Raw genomic sequence first — 21257 nt, 5'->3', positions numbered from 1 at the left:
CCCGCTATAATTATAGACAAGCTCCATAAACAATCAAAGCAAAAATAATCACAATTTATCTGAGAGCTATGTTAAATGATACATTATAATTGATTATGGCAATTACATTAATCTGTGTTTGAATGTATGAAGTGTTCATTTCACTACCTTATCGAAAACCGTTAAATCCTTTACTAGGTTTGTAATTAATAGCATGCGTACGAACAACATGCAAATTGAGGGAGTTCAATTAGAAGGGGTAATTTGCTCTGTGAACTCTGAAACTCAGGCACACACAGACTCTGTAAGTATCCATTAGCAAGGAGGGGGGAGAAAGTGGCCACAATAAGGAACTACAGTGACATGAATCATGTTGGAATTATACTGTACTAATGAGTACATAGTCATTGATGAGAATGTATAACTTATTTCAGTGTGGATATAAAAACCCTGCAGCCTGAAATAAACAAACTGAAAAGACTGGAGGCTGGGGTAGAATGCTCAAAGGGGGCAGACCATGACATGTTTGTGTACATTTGGGTATCTGGAGTGCCAACTCACAAAGTGTGAAATAAGACAACCCAGTCAGTTCTGTGGGCTGCCTAGATCTGAACACAGTCTGAGTAGCACATTCAGACTGACGGTATGAGATGCTTTTTGAATATTAAAGCATGTAAACATGTTCAAGTAGAAACCCAAAGTACAAATATAAACCTGAAGGTCATGATATATCCCCTCTAACATGTGACAAGCACACCAATACAATCAAAACAGTGAAAGAATAGAAACTGCACGTATTTAAACATATTCTAGCAGAAAAAGTGGGAATGAATTAGCATGGAGAGAAAATAAATGTATTTTTTGATAAATTATTTAGCAGGTCAGAAACTGTCAGTGTCAAGACTTCTGCTTGTAAATTAGCACTTACATTGCTGCTGTGCTGGATAGAATTTGTTTTATTTGCAGTTCAGAATGAGCCATTTTGTCATTGGCCCACCACTATGAGACAGCCATTTGCCCAGTTCATCATCTAAATTCAATATAGTTATAGCTGCCATCATAATAGCTCATCTCGTGACGTGGAGGCTGCTGCGGTAATTTCCCTTACGACTGATGCCAGTGAGAGAAAACACTGATAACCTGTCCGTTATCCTGACGTATAATTCTGCCTCATTAACAAACGCCCGATGTCTCATTATCAGGACAAAGACTGTCCCTATTGCGATGCCAGGACACACTCTAAATCAGTCCTCATTTGAATAGGATGTCTGGTCACCCTTTGGCAACCCTGATTATGCCATCTCAAATCTTCCACCTTAATTACTGCCTTAGATCAATGGGCTGTTCATTCTTGGAGAGAAAAAAGAGCCTGGGAGCCACCATGCTACCAGTTCCCCATGAGCATGTGTGTGTGTGTGCGGGCGTGTGTGCGTGCACTGAATCAACACGTCAACAGCAACAGTTATTGTAATATCGAGGAAAGAATCATTCTTCCCACCATATGGCCATACTGATGGCTCAGATCTCTGACTTTGGTATTCTACACAAGGCTCAACTGTAGATCGCCCACTCACAAACACTTTAGCTATGAGCCTTTCAAGAAATAATACAACAAATGTATCCAAAATTATATATTTACTACTGTCCTGTATTACATTTACTAATTTATATTTTAGCTAAACTTACTACAGCAAATTAGGGCTGGGCAATAATTCAATATAATTGTCTCTCAATGGAACCCTAAAATAATGAAATCATATATTGTGAAACCCAATTACATCTTTCAAGTTAAAGAGAACTAACACAGGCTGAATACATTTGTTCAGAAACATCATTTGGAGATGAAACATTACTTTAACACTCAGTTTAAGTGCGATAAACATACTCCAACTAGCAAACCTCCCGTCACAAGCTTCCATTACTCCAGACTACAGCAGGGCATACAGCCCAGGATCGGGCTCTGCATCGTGATGCCGGAGAACAATGTGTTAAGGTCCACCTGAAACCCACATGTTGGTTAACATAAATTGTGAGTAGTGATTTCCAACAGCAGCATGCAGGATTTTCTTGATTCATTCGTTCAGCTTAATTGTTTAAATCCTGAGCGCCTACAACCAAGAACTCTGCTTTCAGGAAGACCCCAAATAAATCTAACTATTGTCTTAATGCAATTACTCGGTTTTGTGTGCACGCATGTATGAATAGTCAATGTACAGCTATATTCTCTGTGCTTTTCAAGTTCTTTATTCACACACGACTATACAAAACTTCACTATGTGGTTATAACAGACTAAACTATTGACTAAACTACCAGAAATCATGCTATATCGTGATATATATTGTTAATCAAAATGTTTTTAAAAGTCTTATTGGCGCATGTAATAATATGAATGCCATACTTTGTTTCTAGAAATGACATAATATATATATATATATATATATATATATATATATATATATATATATATATATATATATATATATATATAAAGCCCTACTGACAAAGAAGTATGAAAACTACTGATCAGGTTCATATAAGTCTACATTTTGTGGCTCTGTTTAAAATTAAACATTTATGGTCATCAACAGCTTATGCAATTTCAATCTTGAGTCGTTGTGTTCAAGGTAGCATCAGCAAAAACAGTGTGCACAGAGGACTGATAATTTCGGCATAGTGTGATTACATTAAAGCTCTTTTGCAGCTTTCAGAGAGTGGTGGGTGGACAGTGTAAAGCAAAGCCATTTTCATTTTAACAGCCCGGGCCAACGCTTGCTTGGCACTAACAGTGAATTAGACAGCTATTCAGTCATGTTACACATGCAGGGTTGTGTTTGCTGCCAGTAAGAAGCAGTTTCATGTCAAAGCGAGCATTTAAAAAAAAAAAAAAAAAAAAAAAACATGCCCGGAGAGACCAAAAGCTGAAATGTGCATGACTAAAGCCATGTGTGTGTGTATGCGTGAGAAAGAATGCCGGTACATGTATATATGTGTGTGTGTCTTTGTGTCACGTCATCTGTTTTAGTCAGCAGCTGTCAGCATATCTCATCTCCAACTTGTGAGAATCTGATTAAAAACGAGAGTACAACTGTGACCATAGTTGAATCTGTAGTGAGGCATAGCGTCTCTTAATCACACTATAACCTTCAGAAAAACGTTATTATTATGAACCGTGATGGATATGTTTGAGAGCAGAGATTCACGCAGTCACGGCCATTTAGCAATGTGAAATAAGCTCTGCGTTTTAAAAACACAAGTGGAAATCAGAGACAGCCCCCTTCTGTTGGGGCAGTTTGGGTAGAGCTCTCCAGGTTTATACTCGGGCACAGCCTTCACCAGCTCCACCCCCTCCCGTCTGCGTTCACCCCGCTGCCTCTTTGAACCTGCCAGCCGCAGTCACAGACCCTCATTAATCATTGAGAATGGGCTTCCACTCTCTTGGGCAGCGCCCTGGCTGCCGGGGGCCGCATCACTAACTACCAGTGCCACGGGCGGGTGAAGCCCATCTTGTGCTCCAGCCCTGGCACAGGGCTCCAGTCCTGCTTGGCATGGATGCCCACACTTCACAAACCAACCTTGTTAACCCCGCATTCCTCTACTCCCCGTGCCTGTGTGTCCATTCGGCGAACAGCTTCACAATCCACTGTTAAATGGCCTGGCTTTCATCCTTTCTAGAATATGTTCATCACCTCAGTCGGTGCAGTGACACTCAATATAAATTATACATCCTCCCTGTCTTTTCTTCCATCCTTACTTGTTTCCTTTGCTCATGCTCATCCATGCTAATCCCTCTCTCTTCATCCACTTTCTGTTTCAGATTTATATTTTTTGTTCTCTTATTTTACTTGGACGACAACAACACTAATCCGTCTCCTATGATATCAGCGGTGCAGTCCTGAAAGCGGAGGCCCTTCTTAATCCTTCAAGCCTCTGATTTGCCAGTTCCTGGGAGTGGGCAGCTGTTGCTAGCACAGCACCTTTGTAACCTCCCTTCTCCGTGACTTCTAGCCCGTTGCCCTGTTCTATCTAATCCACAGCTATTCAGCTTCGCCTTAGAACTTCACAAAGCCCATTATACCAAAAATGAGCCTATTATTAAATGGTTGAAGGCAATGTGGCACGGCAAAACAAGGGGACAGTAAATGGTCATTTATTTTCCAGTAAAGTCCATGATTGTCCAGGGGAGTACATGTTGTAATGGATTTCATCTTCATCCCTTATCAAATTGGCCCCTAGCAGACCAACAACTACAGATTGTAAGTGTCAGCTAGAAGGAAAGTACCACAGCACGGCCTTTTCTGTATTACTCATGGCCTGTTTGTGTTGTCCCGGCTTTTTATGCTTCATTCATGGCATGTTATTCTTTAGCGTTGTATATCTCCTTGCAGTGAGTCACTTTCATTCATCTATGAACCGAGCTTAAACCTCCAACCAAGGTTGTGAATCTGATGACTAGCCTTGGAAATGAAAACTGCACATCAAGCAATCCTTGCAATAGGTAACTGGAAAAGAAAAGCCAATGATAGAAAGGCATATGGAATACATACTTAATAAATGTTAGCATTGTCAGCATAACTTGGGTAATAATAAGACACACAAGTTCATGCTGCTTCTTCATCGGAGATCTTTGTATCCACTGTTGCTAACTTTGATTTTAAACAGAGAGAGCTACCTGCTTCCCTTAAATTTGGCTTTTCCTCTTCAGCTCACCGTCTCCGTCATGAATGATTCATACTGGCTGTTCTGTACCAACCACAGTCAGGGGTAGAACATTGGATATGCCCTAATTCACATACATGCACACACTCTGGCACACAAGCCAATCTAACATTGGAGAATTTCGGCACAGCCAAAGTAACAAGTATTACTCACACATTGACACTTTCATCATTCTGTAAAAAGACAACTGGCAAACTAATCCGTCTTTGTTTTTGTGCCGTTTAAACCTCCCCGTCCACTTTAGCAACAGCTGAGTCAACTTCGCCGCTAAAACCTGCTTGGAATGCAGAGAGTGAGATTGTTGGGAGTTGAACATGTAATGGATTTATTCTGGAGAGCAACCTTTTTAATGTGCGGTTAATGCGCCACATAAAGAGTGTACATATAACTAGTAAGTAATATACGACCATTGAAGAGGGCATATCAAGAACAGGGAGAGAGAGAGAGAGGGAGAAAACCCTCTACTTATAATTTAACACTTTAACAGAGAGAGAGAGAGAGAGAGAGAGAGAGAGAGAGAGAGAGAGGTGGCTAATGACTGGCAGCAATGAAAAAGTATAAGAGAATGAAGATGTGGTTTTCACCAAGCCCTTGATACTCAAAGTTCAATTCAGTTCAGATGTTGTCCCACAAGAGGGAAATTCTTTTTGCAGCATGGAAACAATCAAACATAACAAAACAACATGAAGACATAAAAAAGAGTGATTACTATACCCACAACACAGAATACAATAAAAGGTCAATGACGTTAAAAATCTGCAACTAATGAATTAGATAAAAGAAAGTGCTCGGGTGAACCAAGGAGCAGTTTATGGCATCGTTAAAGGCCAAGTGTGGATTTCTGTCCAAAAAAATGTGAAAGAAAATTTATAAAAATTAAAATTGAGATAAAACATTCGGACAAATTTCAACCTAGGAAAATAAATGTTTGACCAATGGAAGACTTTGTTCCGATGGATTCCATGAAAACTATTGCAGTCATTCTGCATAATAATTAGCCATGTGCGTCTGTTTGTTGTATTGAGAGTGTATTTTTTGAGAAATGGGCCTATTGTCGGACAAATGTTTTTTTTTTCATATAATTGGACTTTCCATGTTTTAGAATAATGGTCAGTCCCTTTCTCAACATCCAATAATGTACGACAAACCCTGCGACTACTACCCCAAAAAACAAATAAGGGACAATGTGTGGCTTGAGATTGCACAGCAGCTGAAATAAGATGAATATAGTAATGTAGCTGATATGAACTTGCTGACATTATATGATTGTCACAGAATGGGCTAGCCACATCAGCTAATGTTAGCATCACATTTTGGGTCAGATTACTTTATGTATTGTGTGTTGCATGAGGATTTTATGATTCTCACACTGCATTTTTGCATAAGGAGTTCAATTATATACGGTTACACCTACGCCTCCACAAAAGTTAAACTATGTATGCATTTTTGCACCAACAGTATGTCCTGACTTACATCCTACAATACATGTTAGTACAAATTAAATCAAATGTTTCTCCAAGGTAATGTCTTTCTGTGTGAGTGGATCCTCAAGGCTAATTTTACAATCTACAGTATACTCTCTGTGGCACTAAGCAACAGATCTGTAGTCAATAACTAACTCACCATGGAGAATTCATTCATTATGTGGTAAATATCTCTCCCTCCCTCTTTCACTGCATTCAGGTGCCGGTCTGTCTGTAGATCTGTGTTTGCGTTTCATACGTTTATCTCACAGTTTATCTGTGCAGACTCAGAGGTCAAAAGTCTGGGCATTAATGATTAACTTTTGGGCTTCTGAATCTGTGTCTTCAATACACATACGGTTGTGTTACATTAAACAGGGAAGGGCAGCGCAGGTCCATTATTCATCCTTGTTGACTGGTTCCTAGGTTCAAGGTTAAAGGGCCAGTCTCCCAGGGCTGAATATGGGACAGAGGGCGGACGAGAGATTTACGACGCAACGTGGAAAAGGACCAGAGTGAAGTTCTCCTCTGCAACAAAAACACATGGGGATATAGTACATCCAGCTTGTTCACGTACTGCGACAGACTGCTGATGACTTAGGCAATGTGTTGACTTCATCTGATGACCTAATGGTGCACAGCTCAGTACATTCACAAGAGGACTAATAGCCAGGGCAGGCTGTTGGGATTCACCCTCAGCTGCTGCCGTGTCCCCTGGGTGGACCGGGATCATGTACTGTATGAGAACTTAATACTGTGAAGCATACCGAGAGAGACCTCTGCATTCTTTGAGCTGCAGTTTTTCGCTCAACGTTTAAATTGCCTGTTTGACTATCATGCAAACGGAGATGTGTTTGCCTGTTTGGTTCAGTTAAAAAAAAGTCAACTCAAGTCTAATGAGGTCACAACAAGAAGACCGAGACCACCTGAAAAGCTGTGTCTTCAAAGCGAGCTGTGTGTATGAAGCCTGTTCGTGGAAGTTCATTTTCACCATGGTAACTTGTATGCACGACACTTCCTGAGTGACCTTCCTTCATGCTTCAGAGAGTTGAAAGGGAATCAAAAACGAGGTGAGTTCTGTTGTTGTTCTACTCCATGTATTTTGCCAGTAGCTCATTTCAAAGTAACTACCCTCCCATCATATCATATTAAGCCTCTTCTTTTTCATCTCGCTCCCACCTGTTCCTCATTATTCATAATATGAGGTTGAGTTGCAGTCTCGACTAATAAGTTATTTTTTGGTGAGCCCTTTTGCGAGAACAGAAATATACACACACATAAACGGCAGTAAATTGCTGCATGAGCTGCCGTGAGCAACCAGAATTTGATTTCCCCCTGTGGGTCAATGTAGTGTAGATGGCTCGACAAAACTGTTCGATAAAGGATTTACCCGTGAGTCAATGTGAATTCATGTTTACTTTTTGGATGAGTCTGTGAGAAGTCAATGTGACACAACACGGACTGAACAGCTGAAAGGCAACAGGGCATCCCTTTCCCCCCCTTGCTCTGGACCCTATGAACCGTTGTCTAAGAACCACACAAATCTGTGAGCTTATGTTTATTTGCTCTGGCAGATGTGTCTGGGTCACCCTTTGCTTTGGACAGGTTTCCAGTGGCCTAAGGCGATCACAAACGTGGATCTAATATTGGCCGTGTTTGAGACAAAGACCTTAAGGAGGAGCGCCATTGAGGCTTAGTACCTCGGCAAGACGTAGCATTCAAGCGCTATGATTAGCCAGGCATCAATGCTTGAGTGAGGTACCGGTAACTTTGTTTATTTAGGTTCTCTGCCATGACCAATGGGCTGTCCTGACCCTAACCACTCAAGGTCAATGCCAAGAGTGCCTCTCTCTGAGCTGTGTGTTGATAAATGCGTGGCGTTGTCCGCAGTTCCACCTTCCGGATGGTTAAACAAATAGCCTACCGCCATGCCAAACCTCAACCAGCTAGGCAGTTTTTTTCTACATCCCCATCTATAGTGTGGTGGAGTTGAAGTATGTGTTGCATTGAGACATACCATCATATGTGCCACTCTCCAGCAGCAGTCCGCTTTCTTCCAGGTCACGGAACTCCCCCACGCTGATGAAATTATAGTCCACTCCAGGAACCTCCCCCTCTCTGGGCTGCCGAGTGGTACCTGCCAACAACGACAGAGTTTAAGACAGAGGGAACATCCCAACAAGTGTGTCTCCATCATGAATAGTCAACTGAGCTGAAACCACAAAGATATGAACTCATTATTAAAATATAAAACAGAGGTGTAAGAATACAGTGATGATGATGATGATGATAATGATAATAATAATCAACAGGATTAAAATTGCACAACTTTAATGTAATTTCTGTGCAGCATGACGGGTGCATTTAAATAATATATTAATGCAATACATAATAAGTGAGGAGAATTTAGAAAAAAAGGCTTTCGTAAGTTGTGCACCAACTACATAAATGGATGAAGTCTGACTTCACTGTCGACCTTCTACATTTTTGTTGAATAATAAAACAGTTTTTACATTTGCTGTGCCTTCACAAAACAATTCCTCATCAACCCTACGAACAGCTTGGTGTCCATGGCAACATAGTGGAAAATATGGATTCAACAAAAACGCTTAATGGTGACTTAGCAGTATAATGCTATTTAAGTAAACATCGTGTTTATGCCAGAACTTTTCTGCGACATTCCTATTTGCAATAAACCAAAGAACCAAATTGCGAATGCTCCCCAGTGGCATTGTTATCGTCAAAGTCCTTTCCAATAACACTAAAAGGTGACAGCCTGAGTGACAACCCTGTTTCCAGAGAGATTTGTTCACGTTCGTAAACCAAGGTTAAACAAGGTCATGGGTGTAAAAGTCAGTGACATGTATTACAGTGCATCGTCTCCTTCATGCCAGCGGTGATGGTCAAGTTCAGCTGTTTTATGGTCGAAATGATCTCGAAGCAACATGAGTTCCAACTTTTTCCCCTTTTTAAAGATGATTATTTCTGTTTTCCCCCTAAAACACACTGCCGCTCCAAAAGTGAACCTCTACACCGCATTCCAGTTCATGCAAAGTTACAGTCATTAAATAATAATCTATCACAACTGCTGCAGCCGGTTAAAGAATGTGTCATGTTTTACCCTGTTGAAATACTCTCATCTGCGATACATTGGAAACAAATTGTTATGAAAATGATTTTACGCTCACTAACTGACTCTGCTTACCGTCATCTTTGATGTAATCAGGGCTCTTTTTTTTTACACTACCTCAGCTGAACTGCTGCTCTGCTATCTGGCTGCACTGCAGGCATTAGGATATTTAGCACAGAGTTCTTCATTTTCTTTCTGTGTCAACATCCATCCCGACTGTGGTATGAGCCATCACATCTGAAACAGCTTAGTCTGTTGCAGAGACAATCTTTTATTCTGTCAAACAGAGCAATCAGAGGGGACCAGCAAAGCCACGAAGCGAGGGAATATGAGCTTGTTTTCGGAGGAAGTAACAGGGAAATGCAATTATTTTGCTTTTTTATGTTTATTCAGCTACCTTACAAAAACCCTCACACTTCTAATTCTCCAAACCCCATCATGTGCTATTGTAATTGTAGTTTTTCATCTGAGGTGTCAAGTACTGCTGTAACCTTGGTGAGGTGATGGATTTTTTTTAAAGACACAAGTGTTGCAGTTTAAAAGAAATAATGGGGGAAACAGGCAGTGGATGCTATCTGCACTCACAAAGCACAGCATGTCTTCAGTCTCCACACCTGGACAGCTGTGAGCAGTGAAGAGTTTGATCACACCCCAGCCGTGTATAGACAGTGACTACTGAGACTGATTAAACTGGGAATCTAACTGCTATCTGAGAAGGAGCGCTGGGATAAGGAGCTTTGAAGAAAAGACAAGAAGAAATTTGCTGCTTATTCTCACTGGAAAAGAGCTTTTTTAACTTCCATCTTGTATGTGGCTCCTCACAAGCCTCTCTTTGAAGAGATGAAACAACCGCACTGATACAAGACAAAAGCGTGACACCAAAGCAAACAAAAAATAACCCGATAGTAGTCACTGGGTCTGCAGGGCTTAACAACTTTATATAGCTCTCTAAGTTTTGGGTGTAAACTCTATTTTGTGAGTTTCTATCCGAGCAAGTTGAACACACACTCGTGTGACAAGCGTTTACCACCAAGGCTACCAGATGCTAATCACAGCTGGACAAATATATTGTTAAATTAAACTGATCGGTATACGTTCAGATTGAAGTTTAAATTTAGAGAAAAACCAGAGTTGGACGTTGGCTGTGATGTCCAATGAACACACAATGAAGCAGAATACTAACTTGAAGAGAAGCAACAATATTGTCCTCATGCAGTCGGCCCATTTTGGAGCACACATCAGATTAAAATAATCTAATAATCTAAATAATATACTTGTTACGCATAAATTAGTAAACTGGACTGATGCTGTTATTATTTGATTTATAGATGGTATAAAAACCAGCACTCCATGAAACAAGTTTGGTTTGATCATATAACGCTCTGATCATCAGATCCATATGAAAGTCCTGTGCACTGTAATAATGTTACTATAATCAAATTAATCTCCACTGAGTTTTTTGGATGAGGAAATATAACACTATTATAGCCATATTTATCATGTGTTATCAAAATGCTTATATAATGCATTACAATCTGAATAAAGCACAATGGATTAATGCAATCGTTATATAAAAAAAAACATTATTTGATATGATTAACTTTTTATTGAGATACATCAAATTCAACACAGTATTCTGCCTCTTTTCTTAGAAGGAACTCTCTTAAATCTCAAATAAAAGGAAGAAAAAAATAGCTTGGATTGAAAACAGGGTGAACTTTCTTTTTTTTACACTTCCACTATCCTTTCTAGGTTTTTTTTAATCTGCCAATGACACTCGTGGAGTTGATTGCCATACTGTGACAAATATTAATACCCAGGGATCCATAGGGGAAATATATATATAGTTAGTGGAGGAGCAGGGGGTTGGGATTTAGCCAGGGCTCAAGGATTTCCGTGGTGCCCTGGACCTCTGGCACATTCTTTGGTGAGAGGCAGCAGTGACACATAATAAAGCCTCGCTGTGTGTAGCACAAGAAGGAAGTCATGCTTCCCTCGTTCTGAGATGCCATTCGCGCTGCTGTAATGAGCACCGGCATCACGCTGTAGTGGCTATTTAGGCTCAGCGTGCCGTGATGAGCCACTGGCACGGCCCACATGAGCGGAGTGGACAGGAGACATATGCTGGGCTACGGAAAGCCAGACTGCAGTGTCTTGCGTGGGATATGCATGGCACCAGATTTTAGACCTTCAGTGTTGACCCTCTGAAGTGGAATACTAGAAGATGCTGTGTGCTGTCAGCGCCTAACTGTAATAATCGTATTGATACGGAGCATATACTGCTTCATGCATTTCTACAGCAAATCTGTGGGCAGATGAAAGAAAAAAGCTCTGCTGATTATGTTATTATGTCCAATCAATCATAACTGCTTTATTGTACATGAAATTACTTTCCTTCCACGCAAAATGTCAGATATGACAGTTTTTGAAAATGCAGATAATGACCCATGTCTGAAGCAGTGATAAATGGCAAAAACATTTTTCTCGTTGTTTTTTTTTACTCAGCTGTACAGCCCAGAGAATTGCAGCTGCTCTTTTATTTACGCCTGTTGGCCTTGATATCCATGTTAAAATCACTCGGGTATAACAACTAAATCGTTCTGTCCTGTTTTTTTATTCTTCTACTGTTTTTGAAGAAAAAACAACAGAAAATAGAGGAAAATGTTAGCAGCACTCTTCCACACCTTAAATTGTAACATAACCAAGGTCTGAATATAATTAGAAAAAGAAAAATTGAATACATGAAAATAAATTAAAATACATTTTCATTAAATTACACAAAGATCGAGACAGTGTGTCATTCCCCTGGACACACCCTGAAGTCTTTAAAGCATATTTCCCTCATGTTAGATCCTGTGAGCCTTCTGTATCAAAGTCTTCTCAGGTTTTTCTAAGACATTAAGGTTAAGCCAAAAACTGGGTGCTATTACTAATTACATTAGGATTATGAAGTAAATAGTTAAGTTTTGATGGAATAATGTTGAGTAGAAAAGGAGGAAAATAATTTAAAGGGGGATTTCTTTAAAAAGACAGAGGGGTAACATTTTGCATGGTGCCCATATTTATGATGCATTATAGAAATACTTACAATGCATCATAATCTTCTTATACCACTGTATAATGTATAAGTTATATACCCACACATATTCATAATTCCTAATAGCAATAATCATAACACAATATAAGGCATTATACAATATAATCAAGAACATTTTACAGACGGTTTATAGAAGTCTTGCTGAAAGTGTTTTAACTTTTAATATGTGTAGATTGCATTGGCACTTGGGTGCTAAGAACATATAAAAAAATATGAAAATATAAGAAAAATATACTGTTCAGAATTAATTATTTACGGCCAGTAAAATTATTATGACAAAACATTATTATTATTATTCCAATAGAATCTGAATGATTAAAATTAAAGTAGTGTTGCGTAGTTATCTTTGATAGAACATATATTTTCTATAAACACAGATTTTCTAGCAGTATTATTTTCAAAACTTCACTATTATAGCATTCACTATTATTTGGCCGTGACACCTTATGTTTTTCTGTATATGGCCCACTATCAAAAAAAGTTTGGTCGACTCTTCTCGGTTTTGTTTGCTAGAAGAAAAGTGAAAAAATATATAAATAAACGGGAGCATTGGAAGTGTAACTAACATGGGAAATGCTGGCAAAAAAATAAGTAGGATGTCGCAGGGAGACAACAGACCAGGCTCCATCTGGAGGGGTCAGAGGGCAACAAGCAGAACCCAGACAGAGAGAGAGAGAGAGAGAAGAGACTGGCGTGCAGCGGCTACTCACAGGGAATGGTGCGCAGGTACAGGTTGTCCCTGATTACCTGCTGGAGCTTGTGGTCCAGGGAGCCCTTCTGAAACTGCAGACTAAGGTAGTGACGCAAATCAGTGTTCAACACCTTACCTAGAGAAAAAGAAAGAGAAACCTGCGTCAGTCCAACAATTTAACTGCACGAGAGAGCATCTACATGCGTTCATTCACAATTGATTCGATTTTGAGACAATTAAAACTGAAATGGAAAACAAGCTACAACACACATCTCTGACGGACAACAAGCCCTAAATCAAAAGGGTCCAGACAGCAATTACATGTACCTGAGAAGGCCAGGGGCATGCATAACAGAAAGCAGGAGGCACACAACATTAGGACTGTAGCTCCTCTGGAACAACCGCATTACGGGCTGAGGAAGGGAAGGAGCTACACCGTCATCTTCAAAGAGGAAGGGAATTTACCATTCTCCTCTGAGCGACAGAATGTCAGAGAGAGGAAACGGGGATATAAAGAGAGAACGGCGAATCAGAGCAAGAAGTCCCTTGTGTTTGCTACAGTAGCGCTCTTCCTCTGTATGAACTCCAGCTGTGCGTGGGGCAGCAGCTCCGGAAGGGACATGCAGATGTGCTTTGAATATGGCGCTCGTTACTGTGGGCCTTAAAAGCGGCGCTGACTCCTCAAAGCTGTCTAGCAGGGGGTACACAATCAACCTCACACAGAGGAGTGAGCTAGTGGGTCCACGGTCTACATGTTGCAGTTGTTCTGACATGCAACAACATCTGTAATGCGCCTCTTTAAAATGGTTCCATGTTCTACATCTGCTTTTTTTTTTATGTGTGTGGTTTTAAACACATCTCTGCAAGGACAGAATGTGGTGATGTTTTGCTGGAAATGTCTGCCAGATTCTGTGGCGCACGCGTTTAAGTCACGTAGATCTTCTATAGATCTCCTGCAGATCGGAAAATGTTGGCAAATCAAAATCAAGCACAAGCTAGGCTGTGAGATCTGCAAAGAGGAACACCAGTCAGGAAGAAAATCTACTTCTAACAGCAAGAAACCTACAGAGATTATTAATACACGTCATAGCTTTCCCTATTGTGAGACTAATTCTGCTGTTGGCTAATCTCCTGATGAATACTTTACCATATTACACAGTTTAGAGTCAGTGTGCCAGACGCTGCACACGCAAACACCATTGTAGACTTGCCTTGATTTCCACACACACAAACACACACACACACACACACACACACACACACACACACACACACACACACACACACACACACACACACACACACGATCCTGTCTTTCAAACGAGTAGCAGAGTTCAAACTAGTAGAAATTTGCAGAAAGAAACAGAATAAAACATGACCAGCCTGCATAGTAACAAAGAGAAATATTCCCAGAGTAAAACAAAAAGAAAATATTAAAGTGAGGAGCATCCTATGCATCCCACACTCGACTAGAATTCTACTCTGAAACTTGAACATTATTTTTTATGATACACATTTTCAGCAAGAAGGATGAACTTGGCTGCTAGGGAAGAAAAATCTATCGCTTGCCAAATTCAAATATATTGCACATTAAATAAAGTTGTCTTATTCATCCCGAGGGGATAAAACGACTACCGCTGTGACTGCAGATCAGCAACATTAAGCAGCCTGATTCTCAACCCTTAACATCAGCCAAAAAGGGGCGCTGAAAATATTTTTGCCTTTGAGTTTCTTCTTGTTCAACACAACTGAACGCTTTTGTCATGTAGGCCCACACACATGAGCTGATAGTTCAACTGATTATGGAATTCCTCGGCTTTCTAGTGTGCCTGCTGCCTTGCCTAAGTTGAAACAGTAACTGCAGCAGGGCAGAGATGCGAGAGAGGGCCGAGGCCAAGGGAAGCATGGCTCTTCATTATATAACTCTATGGACTTTTTTACTGGCACAATGAATGTGAGGAATGTAGGTCAAGGAAACAAAAGCTGGGTCTGGCTACGCGTTGCAACTGGAAAACCACAAGCCTGTGGTCCCCGTTCCCAGAAGCTATGAGACATGAAAAACCCCAAAACACACACAAAACACATTCATCCTATTCCCTCTTGTACCAGGTCAGGCCTTTTCCCATGTTAAAGGGGATGGGAGGGATTCCGCCTTCACCGGGGCTTTTATCATTGCTTGGACATGCCTCCCTGGATCCACTTTCACACACTGCCTTCAGTGAGCTGGTTTCTGGTCAACTGGTTTCAGTATGGACAATGGATGGGGGCTAATTGTTACCACAGGATTCCTGCAACCAAGGGTAGGTATCCCACTGGGTCACAAAATCAATCTCTCCTTCTCTCTCCCATGCACACACAAACACATGCAAATCACTTCCCATGCCCAAAGCAAACTCCCTCTCAAGTGCTTTCTAACAGGGCAGTCTTTGTGGCCCGCCTGTCAGGTTGTGTTAGTGCGCTACATCATATCTCCAGATACGGGGAGAGAAAGAGAGGAAGGGAGGGAGCGGCAACTCTCAGCTTCCCGCTAGGTTACAAAGCAGCGCATCACTGGCCTGCCAGGCTGGTAGTACGGGACACAATAGAAGCCTTTGTGCCTTGTCATCTGGCCATTAGACACTCTCTCATACAAGGGAGAGTTAGGGGGGGGTTTAATGCCGAATCATTAAAAACAGAGGGACCGAGGGAGGACAGGGTGGAGGGAGAGGGGGTTGTTTGTAGGGTGGAGTAAGGATGATGCATGGGAACACACATGGAATCTCCTCCTGCCCTTTCATCGTATTCTATCACTCCATCTCTGACTGTGCGTCATTGCCTCCCTCACTGTAGAGAGTCATCAGCCTGGGCAGATTCCCCACAGGGTGCCTCCATCCTGGTTGGATCACTTTCTTAATAGCCATCGGCCTTCCCTGCATCTCCCCCTTTTCTTTCTTCCACTGTTGGCCACTAAACCTTTGGTTTTCTCTCATTGTAGAAGCCTTTGCTTTCAGCTGTTGTGTGCATAGCTACCTGTCGCTGGCTCCCCCCTCTTTGCCCAATAGATCAGGATGAAGGTAAATAGAAACCAAGGCCTCCCTCGGGCTCTGTCTAAAATTGTTATTAGTTTTCAGCATTTACACACACAGTATGTAAAGGAGGAGAATGGTAGAGGCCTTACTTATGTCAATAATAATAAAAGATAAAAGGTACATTTTCAGAGTGAAAACATATATGGGTGTACTAACAAACCCCCACTTTCTGTCTGTCTCTCTCCATCACTCGTAAATGAAAAGAAAGCACATGCTGCTGCCCATCATCCTCCCTCCGGTCCCCCAGGACTCTTAGATTTTGGAGACTGCCATGGGAAAGCGCTACTCTCAGCTCACCATCTGTCATTTTCCGTAACTGATGTCAAAACTACTGAAGCGTTTTACAGAAAGTCTTTCATTGAGCGACAAGTTGTCTTTTAGCCAAAAGACCGGACAAGAGATTCAGTCCCTAAACTATTGTAAAACAGGTTGAGCAGTGTGGAGAACCATTTCTGACTCAACTTTACTGCTGTAGTGTCAACATTTAAAGGCGACAGCACATCAAAGCCTTAAAAAAATGCCCACAATCTTTTGGTAAAAATAATATCACTTTGATTTGATTGCCACATTTTCAGTCAAAATAAGAATAAGAATTTGTGAGGCTCTGTGAACTTGGGCAAAGCAGTTATTTGAGCTAAATGCTAATATACAAATGCTAACATGCTCACAAAAAAAATGGAGAAATTCTGATCATAAACCATACTATTAGACAAATTCAAGTTTTGCCAGATAAAAAGTTACCAAAGTTATTACACTTCATCCCGAGGAGGATATGAATGTCTGAACCAAATGGCATGGCAATCCATCCAATAGTTTCCAGACATCAAACAAAATAAATGAGAACATGTACGGGGGTACTAGAAGCAGATTCAGGAATGAATCTTCTGGGGACCATAGATATCTGTACCAAAGTGCATTCTGGCCCAAAGTGGTGAACCACCATTGCTATGCACAGAGACGTTCTGCTTGGCTAAAATGATGCTCGTGAGCTAGAATTCTGATGGGATAGAAACTTTTAACTATTGGCAAAGAGAGAAATATTGAAATAAAGCTTTTTGGCATTTAAGCGTGCACACTTTAAAACTGAGCGGTCATAGTGCTGCATGGATTTGGCACAACAGCTATTTCGCCAAAAGCAAAAATACTATATAATAATATATCTTCTTCTGTGGAATCCCTGCAGCTTGGGACACCAGCATGGTCTCACTTCAACAGGGCCAAAACAATTGACTAGCAGTATGTGATATGTGACATGAAATAAGATATATGTTACAAGACACCCAGTAAATGGCCAGTCAAATGACAATGGGCTTTGCATAGGCAAAATGCTTTTATTAAATGAGAGTGGACGCTATGCAGAGATGTCGCCAGCAGGTGTGTCAGTGGGTGTCTAATCAGGCAATTCGCTGACAGTAGTGCAGCTACGGACACAGCAAAAAAGCCCCCAACATCTACTAATTACCACCTTGTTAGGTTAATTTGGCACCTCGGGGTAACAGAATGTCCTGCCTCATTTTGTGGGACAGGCAGAGAGAGAATAAACTGTCTATTGACATCTAAGAAAACACCAGTTTCTTCACTTTCTCTTTAAAACGGCAATTTGGTTCCCTCTTCAAAAAGCAGAAGGCACAGATAGCTCAGACATTTTGGGTTGCAACACTAATGGTGTTATCCCCAAAACACAAGTGCACTGCAAGTGATGGTGGTAGAAGAACTCCGACTCCCCTGAAACACTCCCCCGTGAAATAGGAGAAGCGTGGAGTGTTGTCTCACCTGAGACGAGCCCCATTGCTCTCATCGCCACTGTCCAAGCTGAGAGCTGTGATTGTCCAGCAAAAAAGTGTGAAGTCAATTAGTAGCAGCAGGGCCCAAGAGATTAATTATAGATGGAGGTTTATGCTTTGGGGATGAAAAATGTTACATGAAGGAAATCAATGTCCCCAACCGCCCCTTTCTTCCCTCAGGTTAGATGCATCCCTTTAAAATCCAATTAGTGGGGTTGTACCTCAACATAAGGTCAGTCTGCACAAGCTGGCTGTTTTAGCTATAAAATGGCTAATGACCAGGTTGAAAACCACCTCATACAACTTGCAATTTTCCCTTTTTTGTATAAAAAAAGATTTTCCTGAGCACCATATTTAACAGCAGAATTCATAAGCCACGAGCATCAAATTCCTATTGACAACACAAGACAGAAGGAGATGTGATGCTGGAGGAGAAGTGACTCTGTGATACTATTTTGGGCTGCTGAGCCACAAGGACACTGGCATTATCCCTGCACCCTTGAAAAAAATAGCACGATCAACTCTTTAAGTAGATAATTGAAAAGAATGGTCTTGCTACACATTGCGTGCCGGCTTAATGTCGCGTGTTTATTATAGTGAATGCGATAATTATCAGCGTATTTGGCAATAGACACAGATGGTGTCCCAAAGCACTCAGAAATATATTCTTGGCTCCGGATGGCTTGCTTGCTATTGTTGGCCGACTGTACTAAATATCCATTAGTTACATATTTGAGATAAAACTGGCCCTCGGCTTTCTTGGCTCATTTATTAGTACACACCTATTCTGTTGATAAATGGGGAATGTGTTTATACACTCTTTAAACTTTAGAGCATCCAGAAGTGAGACCACATATATTCAAGATACCCTGTCCTCCCTAATCACTGTGTTGCAGCATGTGACGAGCTCTTCTTTTTTTTCTCCCAGACAGTGAGAAGTAACCTTGAAATTGTCCTTTCTAATCCCATTGGGGCTTTGAGGAAGACATTTCCCAAAAAGCTGAAATAAAGCGAAGGTTGAGCCTCTCTTGTCTTATCTGTCCCTTTTAGATTCTTAGCTGGGGCAGGGAGGTGAAAGAACAGTCACAGCCCCCCGCAGTCATCCCGAGTGGGTTGGGCCTCCTCCCCTCTCCTGTCGACTTCCTGTGAGGTGGCGCAGACTGACGGATCATGACATTAACCTCTCCTTCGCTCTGTGTCAATGTCCAACGGCGTCTATGAGCGCTGCTATCTGCCCTGCAGTCTGTCAGGTCCAGTATAGGTGAGTGGACACGCCCATCACTTCAGACCTTTAGAATGTTTGAGGGGAAAATTAACCAACTATGTAGTAAATTGTTGTAACTATATGTCAGTGACGCTTTGCCCGTCTGTCGGTCCACCACTTCTGTCCAGACTGACATATATATTACAGCTATTAGATGGATTGGCACAAAACGTTTTTACAGACATTGTCCCATGACTTTATCTTCGCACCACCATGAGGTTCACGTTTGAGTCTTTGCAAAATGTCCTAAAACTATTTTATTTTTTAAAAAGACATTCAGGGTCATTCCAAAAGGCCTCTGAGCACATTGTCTCTTCGCCCCTTTGTTCATCTCCATGATCTGTTTTGTGGAGGCCTTCAGGTTGTGACGCAGAAAAGACGTAGCTCCCTTCTGCAATGTGCATCATCAAAAGCCTGCTGCTGTTTGCCATCGCCGCAGATTCAAACCTCCGTCTGTCTGTCAGCATACAGACACACACACACACACACACCTGCTATACATACGTACGCACACACACTTGAATGTGCAAACCCACAGGCCCACAAAAGAATCTGCGCGCTGCACATGAGCATACATGTGCGCACACACGATAGCTTCCAGAGAGACTGAATGCGAAACAGAGATCAAAGTGTAACAATCTGTTTCTCCTCATCTCCGTGATAGAGAGTGATCTTTATATCCCATCGTATGGAGAGGGGGACAAAGGGTTTCATTGTTATCAGTGGATCAGAGGGAAGGAAAGAAGTTGCATGGGGAGAGATCAATCACTGTATTATTGAAGCATCGGAGAGAGTGGAACCCCACAACGATAGATGGAGCAGCAGCAGGAGCTTCAGCAGCTCTGTGGTTTACGGTTCTGCAGAGCAAGTAAAGTGATGTGCTCTTAGCCTTAATAACTTGGCCTGTCACTGACAATATGCCACCCGATGCATCAGAGCGAACCCCAGGGGACAAAAAAGTCTCTCTCTCTTTCACACACACTCACACACCTGCACATACACACACTGAAACATAAAAAAAGACACTGTGAAGTCTGAGAACATAGCCAGGTGACACGGTTACATATCAGAGATCAAAGATTTGATGTGACGGTGGACTGAGTACATGCTGATCTACCTGTCAAGAGAGATTCACATGGGACAGGTACCTAATGAATATTTCGTGGACTTGCGATGGTCTCGCATATGTGTGCGTCAGACGCACTTCAAAGGCCTTGGGTAGTCAGCAGTGCTGTTTTAGGCGCGTCTGCTAATAATATGCACAACAGAGCAGAAGGCATTGTGTTGGAAAGCGCAGCCCGCGGAGCTGCAGTTGCTGATTTGACATGTGCATCTCTTGCCGGGCTGACCCAGATGCTGCCTCCATCCTTGACTCACACACATCTTTAAAAGGGCATCCGGCAGACAAACGTCAAGGGAGGCATTTGCATACATTAGTGCTGAACCCAAAAAATCATTAATCCATTAGTCAATTAATTATTACAGCCATTTAACAAAAGTGGGAGCGCCAACCGGTTTTATAATGCAAACGTTTGGCAGCTTTTCTGATGTATCGCGGTCAGATTGAGGAGGCAAATCAAAATTCTTCATTACAGTACTTGAATGAATGTCACTCTTCACTGCTGGTATTTGCTGGTTGTCATGGTTGCAATACTTTGCCTGGTTATTCCTTTGTTTTCTTAAAATAAACTTGATAGATTTACTTCACTTCATCCGCAGATTGGAATTGTAGATACAAAACATATAATCAACTGATGAAAATAGAATGCATTATTAAAACACCAAGCAGTAGATAAAGTAGTTCACATTAGCAATATCAATGTTGAGTAATGTGCAGAGAGTGGACCACTGACAATGATACAAGATGCTCTTTGAGTGTATTTATGAGTTGGAGAGAGACATTTGATATGTTTTATATCTATACATTGTTATCTATAGCTATTAGGGATCCTCTCTCCTCTCTGCTCCAACGTGAAGGACGTCTTGTTTGTTTTAGGGGTGTCACAATACCAACAATGTTGTAAAGTGTTTAGAAAATATGGAAATTCAAACTATAATTATAAA

General features: G+C 41.3%; 1 protein-coding gene across 1 annotated transcript in view; it reads right to left on the bottom strand.

Moving 5' to 3' along the window:
- The window catches only part of magi3a (membrane associated guanylate kinase, WW and PDZ domain containing 3a), a gene marked incomplete at its 5' end in the record, with an annotated part of 103560 nt that overhangs the window by 29847 nt on the left and 52456 nt on the right, over positions 1-21257 (bottom strand). Inside the window, 2 exons of the mRNA XM_079226674.1 lie at positions 8177-8296; positions 13097-13213. Coding sequence (XP_079082800.1) covers positions 8177-8296; positions 13097-13213 — 237 coding nt within the window. The remainder of the gene's footprint in view (positions 1-8176; positions 8297-13096; positions 13214-21257) is intronic.

The sequence above is a fragment of the Taurulus bubalis genome, assembly GCF_910589615.1.
Source record: "Taurulus bubalis genome assembly, chromosome: 11".
Taxonomy (NCBI): Eukaryota; Metazoa; Chordata; class Actinopteri; order Perciformes; family Cottidae; genus Taurulus; species Taurulus bubalis.
This window is presented reverse-complemented; position numbering and strand designations above follow the sequence as displayed.